The 26,638-nt window shown below is 39.3% G+C and overlaps 1 protein-coding gene across 6 annotated transcripts in view; it reads right to left on the bottom strand.

Annotated features, from left to right (window-relative positions):
• Nucleotides 1-6,769: 6,769 nt before the first annotated feature.
• Nucleotides 6,770-26,638, bottom strand: part of MPP7 (MAGUK p55 scaffold protein 7) — a 156,704-nt gene continuing 136,835 nt past the window's right edge. For all 6 annotated transcript variants that reach the window (XM_075046964.1, XM_075046954.1, XM_075046983.1 and 3 more), the window contains 6 exons: nt 23,127-23,297; nt 16,187-16,267; nt 14,251-14,344; nt 13,059-13,167; nt 11,395-11,538; nt 6,770-9,991 (listed from right to left, as the gene is read on the bottom strand). In XM_075046964.1, coding sequence (XP_074903065.1) covers nt 9,812-9,991; nt 11,395-11,538; nt 13,059-13,167; nt 14,251-14,344; nt 16,187-16,267; nt 23,127-23,297 — 779 coding nt within the window. In that variant the 3' untranslated portion in view covers nt 6,770-9,811. The remainder of the gene's footprint in view (nt 9,992-11,394; nt 11,539-13,058; nt 13,168-14,250; nt 14,345-16,186; nt 16,268-23,126; nt 23,298-26,638) is intronic.

Here is a 26,638-nt window from a genome sequence, read left to right as displayed (position 1 = left end):
ATCAACACTAGAAAATCTTTTAAGGCTTAAGGTTAATTATTCTGAAACACAGTTTTAGAGATTTCAGTAATAATGGCCTAAAGTGACAGAGATGAATTGCTGCCTTCGTTTTGAGAGCACTTCAGAAATTGCTTAAAAGTGTGTGAGAAGATTTATCGGGAACACATTGTAGGTGCAAAAGAAATGAAACCCTAGATGACCAGCTAAGCAGCAAAGGCCATGCCAGTCTAACAGAATCCTACAATTTGCATTAAATAATTCAGACAGTCAATAGATTTATCAGCAACACATATTTACTATCATGCTTGACAGGACTTAGATGCATTTGCATTGAAATTTACTCCCAGATACTAATCTCAGATATTAATCCCAAGATAATAACCAGACAGCTCTTACATGTTTGATTACTCACCAAAATACTTATAATCTTTGCTGATTGCATCTTATCTCAAAGCCAGACCCTGAGCCCAGAGAAGTCATCAACTTGGTTCCAGGGTAAGAGCTGCCAACCCCATTGTGAGGAGTGTTATTGAAGTCAAAGGGACCACACATGAAACGAGGCACTAAAGCTCAACAGTAAAAGTCAGCAAGACCTGGCATTAGATTACAAGGTCTTCAGAGCAAAGGCATTCCTGATTTCCCAGGCACAGAAAGACAAGAGGTAAAACTCTGATATTGTTAAAATAAAAATGAAACTTTTCTAAGTTAGCTCTACTAACTTCAGTAGCACTGCATTTTCATCCACTGCCATCTCATCTATGCCACACTGTTTAACTGCATGAACAATCCCGTGTTTTTCAGTGGGACAGATGAAAGTCATCTGAGGCTAGCTATAGGAAGAGTTCCTACTATCACTCATCCAGGGGTTGAAGCGGTGTCAGCTATCTGCTGATATTTTATACTTATCCCATACACATAATACAGAAAGCAGCAGCAGCTGTTAGGTACTAATAGTAAAGCAATCCAGACTAAGCACTTTCCAATAGCATAAAATGAGGCAATTTACCAGGAAGAGAGGGAGTTGCATTAGCATGAAAAAGTTCTAAGTTATTCACAAGATGCTAAAAGAGAAGGAAGAATCATCAGTCCTGAACACTGGAACCATGAGGATCCATAAGGATTTTACATGATGCTAGTGAGCCCAAGCCAAGTAACCACTGTTGTAAGTGGAGCTGTGCAGGGAGCAGAGTAGTAGCACTGCCTCCCTGCAATGCTCTCTCAGAGTTAGAGAGAATCTGGCCTCTTGTGTTTTCCACTTAGATTTTGTGATAAATTACTGTAGCTGGGAGTGACCCAGGAGTTCCTGCAGAAAATCTGAGCATGAGTGTCTCACTGGAGGTACTTAAATGCAGTTCTAAGGACAATAACAAATACCAAGTGTATAAAAGCATCGCATTTTGCCAATGGCAGCAGAGTTAATACCAGCCACCACCATCCCTCTGGTACAAAGTAGGTGAACATGAAGGAGGCTCAGGATTAAGAATGCACCCACCTTGTCAGTGATAGACAGACACTTCATCCACGCACGTCTCAGGACTTGTTGGAATTGAACAGACTCTAAGAGTAGGCAGGTTTTAATACCACTTTTCAGAAGATGGCTTCTGGAGACCACAAAGTCAAGAGCTATGTTCAGACTGCAACACTGTGAAGGGAAAGCATGTGCAGAGTCCGCCACGATGGAGTTAAGAACCGCAGATTGGGAGTGCTTTACCTGGCACAGAGGGAGACTTAACCGCTCCCTGCTAAATGCTTATAGGTGAAGGGCACAGGGGTGGAAACTGCTCCTTGTCATAGTTAAGAGGGAGTAAACAACACCTTGCTGCTTAAATCATCTTCCCATGCTGTTTTCACCCATAGGTTGCTCAGTTTTGCTCCAGGCTTGCAGACCTCCTGGTGGTTCGGAGCCCGGCAGTGCCCCAGCTTCTCCCTTCCAGCAGCTCCTGGCCAGCCTCTCCTTTCTGCTCCACATTGCCCTTGTTAAACTATTGGCCCCTGACATGGAGAGGCTTTTCGAGAAGACTGGTTAGGAAGAAAGGAAACAAGATTAAACAGAATAGGTCACTTGAGAACAGTTGCAGAAATTTTGTCTTTATTTGCTTGGTCTGGTAGCTTTGGAAGATGGGAACTCCACATCTTTTACAGTTACATTTATAAAAAGAATAAAGGCTTTAATTACAGCAACTCTTGCTTTCAAGCAGGCAGTAGGGAAGCCAAAAGAAAAATAGAAATGTTTGCAGTTAGAGGAATAGTGTCACGGAAGTGTCACATAAAATTCTGAAGATTATAAGTGGAATAATGAAGTATGTTCCTCTTTTACTAAGTTACTGTATAATCTTATCACAAATAGCATCTCTCATTTCAAACACTGTGGTGTTACCTACGGCAGCCTCTACCATGGCAAAGAATGACACCTCCTGCTTTGCTTGGAATTGCTTCCCTGCAGCTCCCCTGCCATGCCACGGCATCCCCCAGCCCATGTGGCTGGCTGGCAGTCATGGAGAGTGTAGTTGCAGAAGCAGGGTACATATGTAGTTGGACTTCTGAAGGGAAAACAGAACTTGATACTTCAGTTCCCACAGGATACCACCACAGAGACTATTTTCTGTAAAATGAAACCGGTGGAGTGGTGTTTTACACCACAGTATCGCATAAAAGGCAAGACAGTTGGCCCAGTGATACTCCTACACAGAAAAATTCCTGTGTCTCCTGACAGGTTCACATTTCTTTATCTGGCAAGCATAAAATTATAGTCTATGTACAAAGCAGCCTTTTCATTTAGGGAACAATTAAGCTAATCCCAGCAAGATTTCATGTTTAACTAGGTTTGTAGCGAACAAGTTTGTCGTCTGCATTCAATCAAGCTCTTTTGACTTTCACAAAATAGGGGCAAAACAGTATATTTGAAATGCAAAATTCTAAGCTTCCTGAGATGCGTGTGAGTCCTGCCTGAGTAAAACTATGCATCGACTTGCTAAAACTTTGGTATTGTATCAGTAGACTTCTTTCTTTAGTCTGTCACTAATCTTCCAATTAAGCAATGAACTGTTTTTATAAGCCTGCTTTTTTCATTAAAATGAATTGGTGTACACTACAGCACTTGATAAATACATAAACATATATATATATATACACATATGCACACATGCACAATAAAATCAAGTTGCTATTGGCATAAAGGTAACATCAGCTGTACTTATTGCGAGATGCAGACTCTTGGCCTTCAGTCTCACCTATTCATGGTCAGAGTCTGTGCTTTTTTCAGTTTGGTTTGAGCTGGGGTTGGATCCAGCTGTGGCCAATGATGATCTGAATTCAATGAAGTCAAAAGAAGACAATAATTCAGGTTCAGTTCTGGTTTTTGACAAAACAATGGTTCAAATCAATCTTTGGTTTTGGTTCTACTTCCTGCTTAACAGCTGTGTAAAGAAAAACATCTGGAATAGTACCCCAGCAGGGCCAGTAACTGAGGCTGCTCTTTCTACTATCCAGATAGTACCAATAATAACAAAGCTTTCAGGCCACTTTTCAACAACAAAAACCCCAACCAAACAAAAAGACTCCTTTTGTGCCTTACGATCAATAGTAGCCAGGACTGCAAACCGGACTTCAAACATACTGCCTCCATCTGCACCAGTCAGTAAAATGGGCCAAGACCTGTTGTTCTGGCTCTGAAGGAGAGAGGCAGAGCAGAGCTCATATATATACAGCTGAATTCCCTCCTGCAGTCAAGCCGGCCTCACGGCTGCTGGGACCAACCTTTTGCTGCCCCTCAGCAGTGCCTGGGCACTACCCAACACAGGCTGAAGCCCTGCCAGGAAGCCCCCCAACCACCTCATCCTCCTGTGGGATGCTGAATCCCAGATCTGACTGCCCCATTATGCCAGCACAGCCTCTGGTGCCAGCTGGTAAGAAGAGTTGCACTCACTGGATCTCTTTGCACCTTCTTGCTGGTCTGCACTGCTCTGCCATCTCTCTGACTTTTTTAGTGAGCTTCTTTGAACCCGAGACTACACCTTTGTCCCATGTTCATATGATGCCTAACACAGGCCAGTCCGTATTTGGGCGTAGGGCTCCAGAAGCTGCATCAAACTAGGTTTAATGGAGAAGCATAACCCATACATGGTACGTAAAGCTCTCGGAGAGAGTAAAATATGAGAAGGCCTACATGCACTATGGAGTGGTCTCAACCCATGCTTCCATCTGTGCACTTGCCCCATCATAAATGTGTGCCTTGATCATGAAATTTGACTACTCCCACCACTTAAAGCCTAGACCAATTTTAGGGAACCATCGTTTCTTAAAAATAAGCCAGTAATGCAAATCTAGGAAAGGGAGAGGACACACCATGAAATGTCCAGAGGTCACACAGAAAACAAGCAGAACTGTCCCTGATTGCCATTTTCTTCAAAAAGAAGCCCTGAAGCCAACACTGGATGCATAAAAAATTAAAATTGCTCCTGGTCTTTTTTACCATGTGCTGCTCTCATGTATCAAACAGGCCACAGGGACCTCTCAGACCTATTCCATTTTCACGGGACAAAACACTGTTCATGTGCTTATCCACCTGGATCAAATGCTAGCTCTTCACCCCTTGTTTCAGAAACACACCACCTCTAGTGTCCATTGAAGAGGAAGCAAAAAATATCCTTGTGTCAGATTTTTGGTCTCTCACTATTTTTCAAGATGAGTCAATTATCCCTTTCCCCCTCCTTGTATGACTGAAATTACTAAACTAAAGCTGTACAAGGGGCAAGAGGAAAAAAAGAATGAAATGGCCAATGATTAAACCCAGTTTGGTAAGTTTGTGTTAAAGCTGTGATCTCTGTACTCTTGCTGTAAAAGTTAACAAAATCAGAAGAAAGTAAAGCAACAGCTTTGTCAACATCACCAGGATCTGACGTACTCCTTCTGGGCACTATGTTTCAACTCTCCATAATTCCAACAATTTTGGCTTTGCTTACCAATAAAGATTTACTGGTGCTTATTTATATTTACCAAGGAGGGAACAGAAACCACAGAACATTTGCAGCCAACTTGCTAACCTCCTTGTTCAGAGACTTACAAAAATAAAGATGCATTTCCAGAGTAGCACTCGCATTTGTAACATTCTTAGTCCCTCTCTGCCATACCCACAGAGCCTCTGCCTTTAAAACATGTACTGAATCCCTTAAACCTAAGCTTCCATGACCCTGTGTATAATCCTATAGAAAGCGTGTAACATCTTTGTTAAACCACAAATCTAAATTTCAGTTCAGGAAAATTATAGCATGCCTTCTGTTTTTTTAGTGTATTCAAGTCGTGAATATTAATACGACCACTGAAAAGAAACAGACCTAATTACAAAAGAAATTGTGACCTAATTTTCTCTATTTATTTCTTATCAAGAAGTTTTCAAATACTGTTTGTGCCATTTGAGGCAGCCTGCAAATCCTGCAGATATTTTTCTCCATTCATATATTGAAATGTGTAGCTGGCAGCTTTGTGCCACTAAGTCTTGAAAAATTTGTTTAAACAGAGATATGTGTACAACTAAAATAGAAGCAAAACAAAGTCTCAATAATCACAAGGATTTAACCTCTTTGTTAAAATGTTGGATGTCAGCTACACTAATACTATAGTATTATTACAGAGATGTAAAATCATTCCATACAGTCTTCCAAATATCCAACTTGTATTTCAGACACAGATACCAAGAGGGAAAAGTCTCCAGCTGTCTAGAACTTGAAATTCTCTCATTTGTACTGTCATTTAACATAAGACAAAATTTAAGACCAGACTTTAACTGTTTCCAAATGTTTTTGTGTATGTTTCTGTGAAACCTTTAACCATTATCTAGCACCAGCGTTCTTAAACAGCAAATACACCCACTGTGTTCCTTTAATTTTGTGTTCAGACATTTTTCTGTTGAATGCTTGGTATCATACATTAATCATGGTAATATATGATAAATACTTAATGACTTTGAGAGCAAAAGGATGTTGGGCAAATTGCAAGTACAAATGATTTTAAGCATGGATACACAGAAAATTCTTAATCCTGTGGGGAAATTACTGCAGATACTGCAGTAGCAAAACCAGACTCAGATTATAACTTTAACTGTAAATCTCTGAAGAAACTATTCATCCTTTGAAACAATCTCACAAAAACTAAGTACGAGCTTTACCAAGGAAAAAATTCTCCACGCACAGTAGAAACCTGAACCTAAGTACATGTGGGAAATGCAGAATACTGCACTGAAACAAAACAGAAGGGGCTTAAAAGTCTTCTCTCTAATCCTAGTACGTGTTAGGCTTTTTTTCTGGAAAAGACATAACACAATACAAAAAGTAACTTAGTTTAAGCATTACTTTCTTTGAGTCCTGCAAATGAACACAACCTCCCATGGGACTTGCAAGTGGCCGAGGAGCATAACACTCCGATGTGGTAACTCAGATAACACTCCAAGCACTTTGCAAGCCCAGGCGAGCTGATGTCTCAGTTTGACCCACTGACTTAAGCTTTCTCTCTCAGAAAGAAAATGGTTTATTTTGGGTGAGCTGCAGGAAAGGGTAAACATCTATTTTGAAGGAGAATTTGGCAACAAAAATGAAAAATTAAGAATTTTAGTCCTTGTTCTAGGTTGCTTTATTTTTCCATTTAAAGATAACTGGAGCATTACAGTTAATAGAGGGACCTATGAAATAACTTACTACTTAGGCATTTTACCTTTTAAAGTCATTAAGCCTATATGTTATGGTGCAATTTACAATAAAGAAAAAAACACCCCCAGTGATATATCAATAATTTATTGTTTTGCATAAGAAGGTAAGATCAGATTTCAGGTAAGACATCAACCAAGGACCTGATGGCAAATTCAAGTATAGAGCTTGGTACAATATTAAAACATACTACCATTTGTTTGACTATGGCAAACAGCTAAAACACAATTAAAACATCTGGAATTGACTGTCAAAACATACGGTTCTCTAAAAACCCACACAGCACAACTTGAATATGTGGAATATTGGAAACATGTTTAGTTGTCTTCATTCCCAAATTCTTAGGAGTCAAAGGAACAATCCCTCCTCACCCCCTGGTATCCTAGAACAATTCAGCACATGGGCTCAGTGTCCATCATGATAAGCAGGCTCTTGTCCTGTTGAAACTGTTGGGCTAAGACTTTTTTTCTGCGTTGACCTACTGTCATCTCTGCCTGCCTCATGGAGGCCAGTGGCTTTGATTTTTTTAATTTTTTTTGAAGCTACCACTGCAATTATGTTGATTTTCAAGACCAATCTAGTAATTTAATTAAAACTCTCAGTCCTCAAAGACTCTGTGCACATTTTACTCTGTTGGTTGGATTTATGTTTTTGTGATTCCCTTTCTTTTGCAGGTGTTACAATTCAGGAATTAGCTCCTGGCTTGGGGACTGGGGAGGCAACCATCCGTCTAGGAAATTCCTGCCAGGCCTGTGCTGAAGATCAGAGGGTCAGTGTCTCTGAAAAGGCAGCAAAGCACCGCGCTGCTAACTGCTGCCCAGCACAGCAAGCCTGTGTAGAAGGTCCTCCTAGACCACACCGACCCAGGGATGGGAATTAAATTAATTTCAAAAGGACAAGAAAAACAGCCTGCAGGACAGCCAGAACTCTTTCTGCCAGGGAGTTTGCAGATTACTCTAGCATCTATTTCTTAAAGAGAAAAGCAGGTCCCTTATGTGAGTGTTATTGTACACTAATGTTCTGAGACAGCCCAGGTTAGAAGCAGTGTTAAGAGTGTTTCAAGTAAGGACTAAAGACCCTCTTGTTGGAAACAGCCAGATCCTGAGAGATGCTGAGTGCCCTCTCAGTTTGGGGTTGGTTGCAAGTGATGGCAAGGGCACTCAGCGTCTTGCAGGCAGAGGCAAACAGACCTGCCGAATTCCAGACCCCCTGAAAAATGGTTTGATTTTCAGTAATTAAAAAAAATAGAAAACATTTTCTTAACTTGCATAATCTCCGTGCAATTAATTTAATCAACAAATTTCTATTTATGTTACAAAAAAGTTTAAGTCCACCAGGAAAATGGTGAAATTTGACAAAAGGTAGATTATAGCTGTTCAAGCAGAGTGTGTATCCGTACAGGGATTCAGTACGTCTGTAACTCTTGCATAAACATTTCCAGACTCCTAGGGATTTTGCTGTTGTTGCTTGCATTTCATTTGTTTTATACGAATCTAAGCCAAATGCAATGACCCACACATTAAATACGCATTTAGAATAAGACTGCAAAATCTGATGGCTTTATCAGCGTATGAACTGAAATAAAATATTTACATGGAATGTTGAGCTCCATTTACAGAGACAGTGTTTCAAATTACAGACTTAGTAATTGCTTTAGTAAATGATCACATTGACAAGAAATTTAAAAACTTAACATCCATTTTCAACCCTTTCATAAATATATAAAGTTTCACTAAATTCTTTTTTCTTTAAACAAGACAGCTGTATTCTCTTTACAGATTAACATGAAATATCTGTTTCCTGTCTGAATGCCACAGATGGGATGATCCGAAGTCAGCAAGTTCCTATACACATTCTGTACTTAAAAAACATATTCACAACACAACACACAGGTGTTACTTGGTCTTTACAGCTGCACTCATTTCCTGCATATCAGTAGTAAATAAAGAAAAATACCAAATTATCTATATTAAAAATACATCATCTAATATACATTTGCTTACACTGCCATATCAAATTTTAAAATGAGGTTTCCAACTGTGTCTGACCAGTGACAAGGATATTTTTTACAGTGAAGTCTACAGCATTAATTTATTTTTGAGTGTAGACAAAATATCTGTTATACTACTAAAAAGTGTCACTACATACTAGACAATAAAAAGAATAAATCTCTTGCAACTGCTTTCCAGATCTCCAAGGTTTCCTCACTAATTGTTTGAAAATTTCTGATGGGAAAATTGTTCTAAAGGATGCCCAAAATGTTTGAAATCAATTTAAAGTAAAAAAAAAAAAAAGGTTACTCTCTACTTTGTTGCTATTCATATCACTTTGCCACTGATTTTACAGAAGATTAATCCCAAAGACTTTGAAGTTATATACATAGTAACTCACATTTTTCCCTATTTAAATAAATATTCCCGTGAGTTTTCTTTGTTGTGCCACAAAGCATGCACGAAAATATTTTCAATCCATGCATGCTCACAGCGGAGTATTTCACAATTAAGCCACTGAATACATCTTTCTTTCCATAACTATGTAAGTGCAAAGGAATCCTAATATCACTCTGTACATATAAGACAAGGTTCACATCTAGAAAAGTGAAACCACTTGATACGTAATTAAAACTACGATGTCTTCCTCATAAAAATGTTGGTCACTTTTGCCTGTTTCAGTTCTCTCAAGCACTTCAGGGGTAATAACTTCCAAGTGCTGATGTGCTCTCTATGGGAGCAGTTATGCTCAAAACCATCAAAGCGCTAATCTCCAGTATTAATTAGTATCTTCTGCAAACTCTCCGTTAAAAAAGCTTACCTTGGAAATACACAAATGATGCTAAAGAGGTGTTTGGCAGTTTTGTTACACTAGCATTAGCTCACTTTATGGAGCATAGTAAGACTTCAGTTTAATCTGACTGTTCTGCCCCCAAATTGTGGGCAGGAGGATTGAAGACACAGGAAAACAAGACCAGTTCCAAGTGCATGAAGAGTGTACCTGCTGCACAGGTAGAGTGAGAAAGCCCTCCTACCAAGAAAACGGCCATCGAGTAATGCTTAACCATGACCCATATTTAGACGCTGAGACAACAGCAGATGTTTTGTCCACTTAAAACATTACTATGAATGTAGCCAGCTGACGGGAACCCAGAAGGTCTCGGTCTCCAACCTGTCAAAAGTTGTTTTAAGCTCACTGTAAGCTGTAGCAAGGTCATCGTTGACTATCACCTTATCAAAAAGGTGGCCGTACTGGCTCTCCATCAGATGGGCAGATTTAATCATTTCTTGAAAATCTTCTTCCTAGTAAGGTCAGTGCAAGACATAGTCAGTCTATAGAAACATCACATAAACTCATTCGGAGGTAAAAGCAAAGCTGCTTGCTTATTTCTCATCTCATCGCGAGATGGAAACTGTACTTTTTATTAAAAAAAGATTATAGAAACTGCCATTTCAAATGATCTCGGAGAACATTCTCACAAGTAGACTTTGCTCAATGGGCAATTCTTTCATCTCTCCCCTTGCAGTGACACAGTTACTGCATGGTAATTACAGAGACATCTTCTGTTAGCAGTACCAGTGGAAAATGTTTCTTGCTGTTTACTTTGATGATACATTTAAAGTTTCATTACTTAAGACTCAGCTTGCTATTAGCATGCGATACGTTACAGTGCAGCCTTTATTCTTTTAAGAGCTTGGTAGGAGCTGTCTTCCTATGCCTGGTTCAACCTGGCTCAGTGGATTTCTCTTCATGTTTGGGGAGGGAACAAATCTTAGGAACTTATTTGATTACATAACTCTGAGAGATTAAAACTGTCCTAACTAAGCAATGTCCTGAAGGGTGCTCTTAAGAATGAACTCCTCTTATCTTTTATATACCATAGAAAGTATTCTTATAGAGCATTATTTCCAAACTATTTCAAATGCATATTCTACACAGATACAGTTTGTGACTATATCCATGACTCAGTTTGAAACAAAATCTAAAGAATCCTAAATAACATCTGAACGAGGGAAAATTATGCACGCTGTAAATGCAGATAAAAAAGTCTAACCATGATCAGTTTTGCTTTAGCTTCAATTAAAATATGATTTTATTATATTTCAAGGAAGTAAATAAGTTACTGTTGGGTAACATGACTGATATTTTTTTCTGATTACTGAAAAAAGCAGCATTTGTTACTTGCTTAGATCTTTCTTTTTCTTTCTTACAGTGTTCATTTCCCTATAACATTTAAAAAAATGTTTCTCTTATCCACAAATATGGGCTTTTTAAAGCAGCAGTTATTTTTTTAATTGATGCTTTACATTTGAGCTTTCCTCTAAATTTAGACCCAATAGTACACTTAATAAAACAAGGAAATTCTTATACTTGAATAGAAACATCTAAGCCCACATGCAAATTTTTTAAAGGAAATCCACAGCATTATTTCTCATAAAAATGTACTTGCATTGTGGGGGTTCCTTGATGACATAAAATCAAACAGAACACGACGGAAATGTAAATATCCATGAGCATGTCAAACAATGAAAACATCACGGCAAGTTTAGGATGTGAGAGGGGTTGGGAAACGACACGTATACTGTGTGTAAGCCCTGGCAAGTACTGTGGATGAGATCCAGTGATGACCTTTATTTTCAAGGTAAAGCACCACAACAAAACTCTTAACAAGTTCTCATGTTTTATCATGTCTAAATATACTTACTGTAAAGGGTTTTGCTGTTCCCTTATCATCTTTACTTGAAATAATCTTGGCATTTTTTCTGGTCTCTCTCAAACGGTCAAGTGACGGAGGCTTTATAAATATAACAAATGGTTTAAACTCATATGTACGTAAGTGTTTCACTGTCTGGGAAGAGGAAAGAGTTTAATTAATTAGCTTATTTTGCACAATGGAATTTACTGTAATAAAAGAAACTCTCCGCTAACCAAAATAAACCCATAAAGCACTCCTAGAAGGCTATTTTTCATTTACTGCCATCCCACTCTGCTGATCAGTATTGATTCATGTAAGGAGAATTTTCTGTGAACGGTAAGAAAACCATTTCTCCAAGGGTGACCATTTCCCTTGATTTACACACGGGCTGCTGGTAAACCCCATCAGTCCAGGAATGGCTGGGCTGTGCACACCAGTGCCGCTGGCAGCGGGAGGATCGAGGGGAGCAGCAGGGTGTTCGGGAGAGGAGGAAAAGTTCAACAAATTTTAGCAGGAATAACACTTTCTCTACTGATGAAAAGTAGCGGGAAAAGGTGTCTGTGTCACCCGGTCACTAGAAGTCAGTGGTTTTTCTCTTCAGTACTGTGTGTCCACCACACAATCCCCTGCTGTTTGCTCTTCCTGAGCGAGTCGAGCGATGCTACGTATGGAGTTAGAGGTAGGTCTGCGATTTGGATTGCAGCCCAGGGTGAAGCAGGGATAGCCAGCAGCTTAGGGTGAAGTCGGGATGGCCAGAAGCTTTCTGTCCTCTTCACACTGCTAGGGCCCACAGGAAAACGCCGTGTTGGAGAGTGGGATCCCAGAATGGTTCACAAGCCTGGGTCCCCAAGAGAATTTAGTGCTTCGCTGGAAAACAGGGCAGAGCGGGACCCCCTGCCCAGCTCCCCTCCTCCCCTGGCACGGGGTCTGGCTTCCCCCTTCGCTCCTCTGCCAGCGCAGCCCCCCTACCCCACTCCTAGGGCACAGCTCCGTGTCCAAAACCGTCCCGGGAACTGTTCAGAAGCTGCCGGGGTTCAGAAGTCACAGGCTGGCCACCCGTGGAGAAGAAATACTTTGGCTGGATTCAAACAAACTAGTCCAGCTCCTGGAAGCACCGTGGTTATTAGTAGCATAAAAATTCCCAGTGGAGCTGTTCAGTGGGGTTGAAAGACAAGTTCAATGCAAGAACAAATGGTTTAGAGAGGAATGTTCTTAACAACCATCAAGCCAACATCACATTTAGTGTGTTCCTTGACTCATGTCCACCCTGCATGTAAACCCTTGGCATAATCTGTCTGGTTAAGCGTGTGAGAGAGAGTTGCTGGACTGGGTGATAGCTCAAAGCCATTCTGAAACTGAAGTTTCAGAGAAAACCTCTAACCCAAACCAGCAGGAAGATGAATGGAAATATAGGAGCATTTTGTAATTAAATCTTTGGTATTATGCTGCAGGCTTTCAATTCACTTAATTACTGAGCTGAATACTTGCCAATATATATTGAGGTTTCCTTCCTCTCCTTTCCGAGAGTGTTGCTGTGATAAAGGTACCCAGCAAGCCCACTCAACAGTCATTCCGTGTGGAATAAAATATACCTTTTTAGAAACAACTTTTTTCCTGGAATCCCAACGTGCAATATGGGGAACTACAAGAGTCCAAAAGACGTGCTTACTTACATGAGGCTGCACATCCAACAAACAAACTTTGTTTTTAGCTAGAACGGATCGAACGGAGTCTAAACTTGTACCATAGTAGTTGTTCTTATACTCGCCATACTCGATAAACCTGTGGCAGAAGGTGAAAACAACTGGAATCTTTTCCATTTTCTGCAGAAAAAAACTTATCAGTTTGGTTTATAAGATCTAATTCAGGAGCAAAAATATTTTACTTTACATGAGAGTTTTACCATGTTTTATAAAGGAAATGCTGTCAAGTACTTCAGCATGTCAATTTCAAGAAATCTTCTACTTTACCACTTTCAAATCAGTAACACCTGCTTGTATTACAGTTAAAGAGAAAAAAGTACTGTAGTCCAACAGCCCGCTAATGTTTTCCATCACCTCTTTTTCTGAACTAATGCAATGCAATAAAACAGTGGATAAGCTAAACAATAGAAACTACTGAAATTTCATTGCACACTACAGAATATCCAAATTCTCTGTCTCAGAAGAGGAGGAGGAGCGCCGATGGTGCTAATGGAACCAAGGCGGCTGGTTATGTGCTATAAAAGTACAAGCGCTATTTGCCAAAAAAGCAAAGCACAGTTTGAAGTTTCAATAAAACCCACAGCTTTGTGTCTAATACACTTTTGCCCTCTGAAACACTGGGGCAGAATTTCAAGCTACAGTACTTTACAGGCTGCTAGAGAGCACGATGCTACCATTGTCTTCATTTTAGTTTAATTTCTGGTGGGTTTACAGGCAGGGGCTTCACTGTAGATCTCTAAATTCAAAAGCAGAGGAAGTGCCTGGCCTGAAAGAGAGCAGAACTACGCAAACACTGACTCAGGCACATTTGCAGTACTTCCAGGGCCCCCCCTCCTCGAGCTGCAATGCTTTATTGCTATGACAAACGATGCTCTACTAAAAGAGTGCTCCCGCATCCTGAACACCTACAATTTCAATGTCTTCTTGAGGAGCTGAAATACTGAAACTACTTGGAAGCTTAGTAACAGTTGTCTTTGCACATACTGTTTTTTTGCTCTGTGTTTTTGCCAGCTGCTTATATATCAAAATGTAATTTTAACACATCTTCAAATCACTGCAACTTATATCCACTTCGACTAAATTGCTAAAATTACAACCAGCCCCGTTTTATAATAAAGCCATTGTTTTAACTGCAGTTCTAGTTAAAATCTCTTCGACATACTTGTTATTCTGTACGTCTGTCTCAAACAAGTGCTTGGAAATGAACATGTATTCGACACCGTCACTTTCCTGGCTTCTCCTTGGACGAGTAGTGTCTGCAGTTTCATTAAATGGGGAAGAAAAAAAAAAAAAAAAAGGAAAAGATACACAAAACAACATAATGCAAACCAGTTCAAGAAACACTGAAAAGCACACAACCCTTGTGCAATACTAAGCGTACCAGTTCCTTCAATTCTGATGGACATAAGGCTGCTCTGGATCTGGTAGGCAGCACACAAGCAGATGACAGGATTGAGTTTTAAAAGCATGCAGGAAAAGCACAAAAAAACCTACTGGACAAGTATCAGATTATCATTTTATTAACTAGTGGAAAAATCCAATAAAACGAGGACAGTTGAATAATAAAAGGATCAGCAGTCCATAACAATCACCCAAGCCTTGCCACTTGTTAAACTTATTAGCATATGAGACCATAAAGGGAAACAAAGCTCACCAACCTGATTTATAAAATGTTACGTTCATTAACAACACTTGTAGCTATGCTATGTGAAGCATGATAATATAAAAACGGGGTGTGAATTTTATGCTTTAGTGCTTTTCTTTTTCTGGTGATCAAACTCAAATTCCTTTTTCTTTCAGTAGCCTTATAGTATTCGTACTTCTTACTTTCCCTCAAGTACTAGGTATAAAGATTTTGCTTATAAATGAAACTTATTTGTGGGGTTGCCACTTACAGTTAATGAACCCATTCAAAAGTCCTACTTAATACAAGTCATATGTTACAGCATCATGTATTCCCCATAACATATGAACATACAGAACCTGCTTGCAGCAACACAGTCTTAAATGCCATTTGATATCACATTCTTCTTAGGTTGACACAAAGAGGAACATTTCCAAGACAAGAACCCCAGCTCTCACTCCAAGTCCTGACTTACTGAATTTCAGGGAGAGGGATTTCTTTATGTGTTTGTTTTAAATTATAACCACAAATTTGGAAGAGAAAAGAGAGAAGGCAGCTTGATGAATACTGGCAATTTTTAGAGAAATATTTTTGGGCAAATGATTGCATATGCTTCAATGTGTTAAATATTTGGGAACATCTGGCTTTTTTAGTTGTTGTTTTCAATACCCAGCTGAAGCAAATATGTGCAAATGAAATGACTTGCCAAAACCAAGCGTATTCATTTTTCTACCTAGCAAATTCATTCATATATATACTTTATACAACACCTGTACTTGCAAAAAACGTGTGACAGTTTCTCCCAAATTCAGAACGTTGGACCCATATTTTTGAAGGATCCCTATAGGAGGCACAAGTGCAAGCAGAAAGCAAAGCAAGGAATGAAAGTCTAAAACTGTCAAGTCCTCCACATTAAAGAAAACCCAATAAAGTGTTGCAGAAGTTAATATAGCGCAATGTTACTCAATGTTATAAAAATCACACTTCTTGGTCAGATAGGAGGAAAGAGGAAAAAAATCCCCAAATCAACTTTTCTAAAGCTAATCAAAGGGATTTAATTAATTTATTCACAGGATTAAACTGTTTATCATCAGTCTTCATTTTTCAGCCTGTCTAATATATAAAGGCCATTTTGCTGAAAGCAAGCATTGGTAACAGAGTACATTTCACTGCTTTATAGCCAAAGCCAGGGTGTTCTTCAGCTGAGTTTCATTTACTAAACCTCGCTGACATCAATCATGTTAAACTTGTACTAAAAGTCTACTGCAATGCCTCTGAGCCAAAACGTCCTATCAGTTTAATCAATGCTATTTTAAAATACAACTGGAGCAGCACTTTTAAAAATTAGAAAATTAATTTGGATGCCAAGCATGCATTTAGAGACCCAGATTTGAAAGTGCCTTAGGGTAATGCAATAATAAAGGATAATAATGCAAGTATAGCATTAGGAGAATAGAAGTGTATTTTTACTTACGTGGCACTGTTACCCCATAATGCTGGGTGTCACTGATCAGCAATTTCCGTTTAAGTTCATTCAGTCCAACCCCTACAGGACCTGAAAGAAAAAAATCGTGCTCTTTCCCAGCCGCCAGTTCTGTCTCGTCTTCAGGTATAAGTACTCTCTGAGATAAGACTACGCAGCGTATAGCTATAATATATACTGGCTTTTAATCAGAGTCATTTGGAAACACCCGTGGTTCTAGCCTCTCCTAGAATATACAGCGCTGACAAATTTCAGGAGATGTAGTTGGCAGTTACTCTGCTCTGACTTTATTGCTGAGGAAAAATCACTGAAAAAGCTGACAGCAAAGCTAACTTGCTTTTCTACAGCAACTGCCCGCAATACGCACCTATCTCCATCCTCAGCCCTAGTACAGACCCCTGCACCCTAACCTGCACCCTTCCAGCACAAAAAGTGGTTTGGCTATTCATTTTGCCAGAATATCCCCAACTCAGACTGGAGGACCCCAGCTGGCATGCGCAAAGTCCCCCCAAAGCCTCTGCACTCCGTGCGTCAGCATGGTCTTGTCCTCGACCCTCCAGCTGCGGCATCCCTGGTCTGTGCCAGGCTCCCCTGAGGAACATTGCTCCCACCATCTCCCCACGCCCTGGGAGCACCGCTCCTTCCCACCCGGCTGCAGGCAGGAATACCGCCTGGGCTCTGGCTGGCTGTAGCTGTCACCGTCCACCTTTTGACTGCATGAGGGTGGCATCGCACGGGGAGAGGAAGGAAGGTAGGTCACAGCCTGTTTGGGATGTTTGGGTTCGTTTCTTTGTTGTTGATTTTCTTTTAAACCATGCTTGACTCCTGCCTGCTGTCTGAACTGGTCCAAGGGAGACCACTCTCTGAAAGGGGATGGCAGGAAGAAACAAAGACTGCATGGAATTTTTTGACCCATCTCCTCCACCTCCACCTGAGTACTGCTGTCCTAGAAGCTACTGAGCAGACGTTCCTCTTGGCTTTCAGGTCGTCCCTAACTCGGCCATTTGCCAGCGGTGCCTTAGGTCTTAGTGAGGGCATCCTGTCCCGTGAGGTCTCGAAGGCTCCGTGGGCAATCGCCGCCTGCCTCCAGGAGCCCTTCACGCAGGGCTCCAGCCTGCCCGGCCCTTTTTGGGTGTGGGGGTGTGTGAAGGGAGCTCAGCTCTGCACGCTCGTGTGTTTCTGACATGCAGCGCAGTGGCTTTGTTTCTGCAGAGCAGAACGTAGAGGAGAGTGAGTCATTGGAACCACATACCAAATAATACAGGGATAATACATGTGGTTTTAAGGAAAATTCTGCTCTTCCAGTGAAAGCGACACATTTATGCATGAAGTGCGTCTTAACAGAGACATTTTAGACATTAGAAATACAAAACCTAATAAACATTTTAATGAAGTAGTGATATATTAGTTAATTACTAGCAAGAGTCAAAAAGCAAAGACTGATGCTTTAGCACCTTCAGGTGCCTATTTCTAAAAATGACTATCTGCCCTGTCTGAACTCAGAAACACGTAATGTTGAAAAGCAAATGCTTGCTACTTTGCTGCTACCTCCAGACTGTGGTCTCTCTGTAAAATCTTAGCATTTCTGCATTTATAATTTTTATATGTTTACATAAGTTAAACACACAACTACATTTCAAGTTCCATCTCTGACCTGCCTGTAAATTAATCCATCAGTATGTATAAATGTTTATTTAATATGGTGTACAGCAGCCTCTACTGGTGCATGTCTGCAGAGGAAAGCAATGTGCTATGTAGATAATGGCATTACTTTTGTTTTTATGTTTTTAAAAAAGCATTTTTCCTTTTTTAATAGTTTAGCTATTTAAGGCAAATATGGATTTTTATAGGAAAAGTAATTGAAATTCTCAATATGTCTTAGCAAAGTAGAATGAAACAAGTGGAATTCAAATTAAAAAAAAAAAAAATTGTATTCCTTTCAAGCAAATCTAAACATCTTTCCTATCTAAAAATCTTTCCCATCAAATCTAAACAAATATTATTTCCTTAGTCTACATGCTGTCAGATCAACAATATGCTTTTAGCTCTATTTATATGTCAAGAATCCAGGCTTTGCTTCTTGCAACAGATGCTCTGGAAACTTAGATCAAATCCGTTTCCAGACCACAACCTCACTACTACTCTGTCTCCCCTTCCAGGTTACCATTTAAAAATAATCTTTAAATTTAACCACTGAAAGGTGTAGATTCTTCGTTTTCAGTGCTGTTTTCACAGAGTTGTCATAACTGTAGCATATGGACACTGAAGGCTGATTCCTAATTAGCAATGCCATCCATTATGCTGATTTTTACACTACATCTCCCAAGTGTAATGTACACTTCTATTCTGAATATTCTTTTCACTTTGATGCAGCAGAGAAAGATGCCAATTTCAAATAATTATGAATCTGAACAGAGTTTGAACTCAAGAAGAGAATAAAGCATGAGGATTGAAAAGGACAGTCCAGGTTCTTATAGTAAAATGCCAGGCATGTGGGATCCACGACTGTAGCATAGTTTCAGTTTACTATAAATCACCCCAGGCAGCAATATTTAGAGTCATGGTGACAGATTTAGAGATATTTTGTTTATTTTTTTTAAAGGAACATTTATATTGCTTGCTGGTACACACTGAGTCACGTAAGCCAAGTAATGGTCGAATCCTGCACAAATGGAACTGTAGTGGCTACCTCACTTTATTGAGGGACACTTGCAGAATTAAACCACCGATCATTAAAACTCGCATTAAATTTTGTACCATTCAGACATGTCTGAAGAAAACTGAAAAAATTGTTTGATATAAGTTCAAGTCTCAGGAGGGTTAACCCAAGCAGCCATTCTTCACCCATAGATACATACTGAGCTCCTAGAAGTCTATTTGAAAGGGAAAAAAAAAAAAAGAAAAAAAAAAAGAAAGCGGTGTTTCAGAGAAGATTTTGGGAGTTAGGCGACAACATCCCTGCTGGGATCATAAAGACCCCGTAGAAAACATGCCTCGACAGAGGTTCTGTTATAAATTACTTGTACAACTGATCACTATAATGCAATGACTGCACATGCATGTCCAACTGTAGCTCAATGAGATATGCGGTAGGAAAGTAGAACCTCATTTTTTTGTTACAGTAAATTATAACTAGCAGTGGGACTGTACTTTGAGATTTGCTGTTCACTGAAGCAGGATCAGTGACTTCATGCTAGTGTTCTCATGGGCAAGGCTAGGCAATATGTTACATCCTATGTATTCATTACTCAACCATGCTGACCTACCCATGCCTTCAACCAGGAAGGTTTAATGAAGATAGCCATTCTAGGTCTCTTTCTTCATTGTCAAACTTACTTCAAGTTTACTTGAAGTAGTATGGCCACAGTAGGCCATTTTCCTGCACTACAGCTGTAGATCTATTAAGTCTCTGCAAGCCACCACTGAACACATGTTAAAGGTAAGTCAGGAGATGTGGAGAGCTAGAAGCCACTTCCATTTCATCCTCCCCTGCTCTGAGACAGACCTGGCCTCCACATAGCTCGTTCATGATAAAACCAGAGGTGATGGATTTTTTTAAAATGTAAGCAATATAACAATAGAGAACTTTTCCAGTCCCAGATCCCTTTTCTTCGCAGTGGTGACCAGAAGGAGACTTTTGTGGGGAGTACTGACAGCCTAATTCAGAGACAGAGAGACTTTTCTGATTGTGTCACACACCAATAGCAACTGCTCCTTCGTGGTGACACACCTCTGGTCCCTGCTTCCACCCTACCCACTTAGGAGAGATGCATCACCGTGGGTGACTGCAGTACGTGAAAGGCTTTGCGTGCCTCTGGTGTAAGATTGCATGCACATAACTGCATGCATTCTGGGGGACACATGCTCATGGTTTGTTACTGCTGACCTTGCTTTATCCTAGCACTGCCCCTTCAGAAAGCTCTCACTTAGCTGAAACTACGCTGTGTAAAGTTATAGTACACAGCACATCCATTCTGACTCTTAGGAAATAAAATTTGTGCTAGTCCGGCCCTCACAATTACTGAGGCAGAAGCCTTTGTGAGCCGGACTTTCCCCTCATTAATGTAAATGAAAATTCTAGTGTCTAAATAATACATTTCATATTAAAACATTCTGCCTTTGCCTGATAGGGCTGCAAGGTATCATGCTTAGGATGCAGGCAATATTTGTGAAGGAAGACTTCAAGGATTTGTTGGCAGCCTGGGAACAATAAGTCACCAGAATATGACTGGTGACATGATATTGGATAATTTTGGTTTTAGCAGACTTGTCACATTCATAACAACTAAAAGCACAGTAGAAGCATCTGTATCATCACTGCTTCAGATGATCTGTTATTTTAGCCCCAAGGATACGCACGATTTTATTCATGAACCTACATTTGCAGACAAGGTAGAATCTGGACAAACCAATACACATAGCTGAAACTGGGACTAGTATATATCACACAGCAGGGTGCTAAAAATTACCCTGTGTGCAATTTGCATTCTGTAAATTAGACTAGACCAATTTAAAATGAAGCCAAAGAAATTTCCATTTCAAAGTTGTCAAACTCCCTCGCCCTTAAAAAGGGCAAACCAAAACCTAAAAACGCCTTCCAACACTAAATTATACATTTAGGCCTAATATAACACAACAGATATTTAGTGCCCCCACCAATTACAGCTATAAATTAATTATCTGTCCCTTTGTTTCCTAGTACTACTATCCAAATTATATTTGACGGATTATATTGAATGCTGCTACTGGCACACAAAAAGCTTTTTAAATATGTTCGCTTCTACTATACCTGCATTGCTTAGCTCTGCTAGTTTTTCCACATTTTGCCCAAGACATTTTTATGGTATTGGCCAGACTTAAGCTGCTCTTAATATCCAGAGAAAAACATTAGAATTACTGAAGTCTGCAATAAATTTGTGAACTGCTTTTGTTACTGAAAAAGCACACTTTCTTCATTTGATTTATTACAACAAAAATCAAATGAAATCTCTAGGTATTCCTTAGATCAGACATATGCAATTTGTTATAAAAAGTCTACTTATCACACTTTTGCACTGCACTCTGTTGATGTAACTGTAAAATCAACTCAACCATGTTATTACTTGTTGTATGTAGCCCACAATCTCACAGTGATCACACTAGTAGGTGGCTGAATTTTAGTGCTGGAGAGTGACAAAACTGTTTATTAAAAACTAAATTTAATGTTCCCTTGGATATGAGTGATATAAAAACACAGCTACTCAACAGTTCATAACAGTCCCTGATAGAGGGTCATATTTCTCTGCTCTGCTGCTTTCAGAATGGAGGAAACTTTACTAATGAAGCATCAGCCTACGTGCTACTGCAAAAGAAACAATAAGCAATGAGACATTACCCATTGGTAGGAATGGTTACTCATTACTCATTGGTACTCCAGTGGTTACCTTTGAGAAACTTAAGATAATGTATTTTCTCTTTTTTTAGGAGACTGAAGCAATGCATTTTGATTAGATAATAAATGCTGTGGGGAAGCCATGGCAGTGATGGATTATAGAAGAACAGAAAGCTGACAAAGGGTGACATCTTGAGTCTTCTGCAGCTATGCTTACATCTGTTCCTGGCCTACAGAAATCCATCTCTCATCCACTTTTCTCTCTACTTGTCTTTTTAGTTATTCTAACACAGTAGATGATTTTGTTTCTTTTCACTTATATATTCTGTCTTCGCTGACCACAGTTATTTATTCTGTTCTCTTTTTTATTCTTTTTTTTTCCATATAGGTATATTGATTGATCTCTAAGAGCGGAACGCTGACCTAATTCTTTTGAATTTTAGTACAGCTTGACTGCCAGGTTCAGGCTAGTAACCATGGTAGCTATATTTTAATGTTATCTCCCTTTGGTTTAGCAAGGCTTTAAACATGATCTCCTAAAGCATCTTTATATGCAAGTTGGGACATCCTGTCTAGATAGGTAGACTACTAGACAGGTGAAAAACTGGATGGATGGTCATGTTCAAGGGAAGGGGTTATTGGTCTGTACTCTACTGGGTGACTCATTATGAGTGGAGTTCCTCAGGTGTCTACCCTGGGACATATACCATTTCCTATCTCTATCAATAACCTGGAGAAGGACACAGAATGGGACCTTATCAAGTTTCCAGATGCCAAAATGGGTGATGCAAGTGACTTGCTCAAGGGCAGGGCTTCCACTCAGAGCGACCTCGATATGGTACAGGCACGGGCTGTCAGAACTTTGTGAAATTTGATGAGGACAAATACAAAGTCCTGCCTACGGCATAGACTAAGCCCCACAGCAGTCCAGGCTGGGGACTGACTGGCTGGGGACCAGCCTGGACGAAAAGGAGCGGGGGGTCCAGGTGAGCAGCGAGCTAAGTGTGAGTCCACAGCGCACGCTGCCAGCAATGAAGGCTAACAGGGATGCATCAGGAAGAGCCTAGCCCGTAGACAGAGGGAAATGATTCTTCCCCTTTACTCAGCACTCGTTAGACCCTGTGAGGAATACTCTGTCCGTGATGGGCCCCACACTGCAACAAAGATGTTGATAAACTGGAGCAAAGCCAGCGGAGAGCCTCCAAGATGGTCAGGAGAGGAAGCACATGACCTGTGAGGAGAGGCTGAGGGAATTGGGCTCATCTAGCTTGAAGAAGAGATGTCTTCAGGTGGACCCACCAGCACCCTTCTGATACCCGTTGAGAAGATGGAGGCCACCTCTTTACTGAGGTGGGAGGTGGGAAGACGTGGTGGGAAGACAGGTTCCCAAAGTTGTTGTCATCAGCAACCTGCTCTGAATTCAGTGTTAATCCTGCTGAGTGGGAGGCTGGACTGGGTGACCTCCTGAGATCCCTTCCAATCTAAATGATTTTGTGGTAAGCACTGTGCTAATCAGCAGTCCTCTGTTTTACCAGGTCAAAAATAAAGAAAACAACTTACCAACCAAAACTACAAGCCTGTATTTGTCATTAGGTTGTCGTCTATATTTTGCAACTTCTTCATATGTTGGGATATCTGCTGTATCATACTGATCACTCTTCTTGCACTCATACATAGATTTGTTTGTTTTTTTATCTTTTCTGCTAAGACGAAAGCTTCTTCTAAAACCAGCTGGAATAAGAACAGGATTTTTTCAAAGTAAGAAAATAAGTCTTTTCGAAACATTTGAAAACAGTCTCTTCCAAACATTGGAGGATTCGAGCATGGAATAAAAAATGTATTATATGTTTAATAAGCCAGGTCATTAGAATGATATTTTCCCGCAGTTTTAAACTATATCAGGTGCCTATTTCAAATGCAAAATTAAGATTACCAATAAAAACATAACAGTTGCAACAAGCAGCTATAAAATATATTTACAATAAGTTGTTAACATATTTAGATAATGGGAGTATCTTATACATTAGTACACATACACAAGGAAATTCATGCAATCTGGACTCTCATACCACGCTTAATGCATTTCTATTAAATCATCATGGCACACATACATCAAGTACAACATATGGCAGAAGCACATCTGGTCTCTGAAAGGGTTAATGAGAATTAACTCCTTGAACAATTTTTTTGTGCTTAGCTCCATGCTGATAGTATAAAAAAAGTGCACAAAACCTTTCCCAAATATGTTTAAAAGTAAACCCAAACACTGTAAGTTAAATTTCAAAACACTATGAAACATCTTAGACAAGACAGTACCCATATTATGGATATGTTAGCATGAAATTAAAAGTTAATATTCCTATTAAATTTGCATTTCCAATTGCATCAACAGTGTGACATCTACAGTGCCTATTTAGAAGAGTGGAAATTTCACATAGCTTTTAAGTACTCTCAGAGGAGATAATCATAGACATTTTCAAGCAGAACAGCACAAAAAACCTTCTACACTATATGTTAAAAAACTAATTTACTCCTGTTAATGATTACCTTACAGTTTTTCAAATAAATCCTTTACACTGCACTATATTACATTTTACTGGTACCTCTATGGAACCACTTTTGTTCTAGAAGGAACTACAGGAAGGACTGCAAAGAAGGACTGCAAAGCTGATTTCATTATTTGGGGTAATAAAGTAAAACACAAACTACACTTTAAATACCGGAAAAATCCCAACACCTTTTTTGTTTTTTTGCCCAGAACATTTCATAGGACAGTAAACATGTGTAAACTTTTGGTGACCCCAGATATTTCAGCAATATGTTTTCATAAACTTGTAACAGCACTTATGTTTAGGTGTTTGAGAAGTAATCATATTACAATTTTTTCTTCAAAGGTAGTATCTGGCAAATTCAAGACTCAGTTCTGCAAATATTAAGAACCAGATCTGAAGCGAAATCCTACAAGGCTTAGTGACAGGCTTAACATTTTGCACACACACAGTTCCACTTAGCATAAATCTTTGCAGAACCTGGATCACAGAGGATGTTAACCAAGTTATTTTATTGATGTGAGCCCCTGTACCTATGGGAATCTACAACACATGCATATAGACAAAAAGGGAAGAAAAATTTTTTTGAGAATTAAGTGATGTCGACACATTCGTATTCAAAATATGAATAAGTAAAATGAAAATCGATGAAAAAGAAGAGCTAGCATCCACAGAAAAGGCTGATGAGATTCTTAAGAGCTACAGTATTGTCTAGACTGAGAAGGACATGGGCTGGGATAGAAAAGGGACCAAAATAGGAGATATGAAAACATAATGAAATAAACTGAGTTATGTTATTTTAGTATTTAAAAAAGAACACTAACACTGAAGTGACTGCAGTCAGAAAAGCCCTGTTGGAGTGCTGGTAGCTGTGAACTTACACACCCAAGAGAGGGCCTGGGACATCTTGTCTGCCCTAGTGTGAAGTCCGTCATGACATGAGGATGTTTTCTTGCTACATAACTACACCTAACTGTATAGACAGTTACATAAAGAAAGGTTAAAAGTAACATTAGCAATACAGACACATGAAGTGAGTTACTAGTTTCCTGAGGCCTCATCTAAAAGGCTCCAGATTAAAAAAAAAAATAACCAGTTGCCCTAAAAGCAAGCTAAAAATTGTTCTGAATTTTTTTTCTGTATAATCATTTTATGAAAAAAAAAAAAAGAAAAAAAAAGAAAAAGAGAGAATAACTCGTCACCATTTGCTACTAAGCAGTTTACAGAATAAAAAGCTTTGTCACAAAAAACCAGAATCCACATATCTGGAAAAGGTAAAAAGTAAGGGCAGCGATCAAATGAAGCTAAACCAATCGTCTCCATTCCAGTTTGGCGTTGACCTTGCAAATACCAAGAGCTCCATACCTCTGAGTAGCTGCCTCAGAGCACCATTACCAACAGGTTCCTAACCTTGGCTTACGTGTCGAACTGCAGAATCTTTAGGAAAAATACTCTTTCTGCAAAATCTTCATATCAATTCAATCTGTGCAGTTAGGCTTTAGTAAGGCCATTTGTAACTTGTTCCTCTTTTCTCCATCCTCTTTAATCAGATTTCATTACCAAACTACCAAGTGGTGCGTTATTTAAGAATTTTCATTCCTTCTTCCCTTAAAAGATGAAAAAAAACCAGATTTGTTTTAAATTTTTTTTTTTCCTAGCAAAAAGGAGAAAATCTTTCCGTGCTGTCTTCAGGCTGATTTGTCCCTTGTCACTTTTACAGGCTGCACATAAAGCTTCACAAACACTTAGGTGATATGGTTCCACTGCTAACATGGGTTTCCTTGTTTAAAATGTTTGATATTTCTGTGACTGAAATTCACTGGTAAAATGAAAATAGTAATATTATCCTGTATATTAAGTAGGTTCCACAACAAGTTCAAGTAGGACGTAGACATTACAGAAAAGCTATTATATTAATAAAAAAGAACAAACACGTGGGCCAGAGATAACAAAGCACATTTCCAGTATGGCTGATTTCTCTGCAGTATGCTGGTGAAGACGCTCTGTTAAATTACTGAATATTAAAAACCTGTGATATGCTGATTGCTTTGCCACTTTAAGACTATTGTCAGTTTGAAAGTTGTTTTAACTGTTCCTCAAAGCCCATCTGAATAGACCTATACAGAAACCCACGAAAGCTTGCTTTAAGCAGCTTTCAAAACCAAGGAAAATGTACAGTTTGGAGAAGAAGGATGAGACTGTTTCAAATATATCCAACATTTTTATGATACTGCTACTGCTTTCCTGGAAACATGATTCTTCCTCTCTCACATCTGCCATTATATGTCCTCACATATGTGGCTTAACTTTACTGTGACCTTCAGAAGCTATTTTATAAAGAACTGTTAATAAATATTTTCTATTGAACTCTACATTTAAAATTGCATTATATGTTGGGCAGCTATGACTGTGCAAAAAGATCAAGCTGAACCTGAAACAACATTGTACTTGCAAGGAATAAAAAAATTTATGAACAAGCAAAAAAATATTCTGCTAATGCTTGCATATTTTACAGTTTAGGGA

The sequence above is a fragment of the Buteo buteo genome, chromosome 2, assembly GCF_964188355.1.
Source record: "Buteo buteo chromosome 2, bButBut1.hap1.1, whole genome shotgun sequence".
In the NCBI taxonomy this organism is placed as follows: domain Eukaryota; kingdom Metazoa; phylum Chordata; class Aves; order Accipitriformes; family Accipitridae; genus Buteo; species Buteo buteo.
Note: the sequence above shows the minus strand (reverse complement) of the source record. Positions and strands in the feature narration are given on the sequence as shown.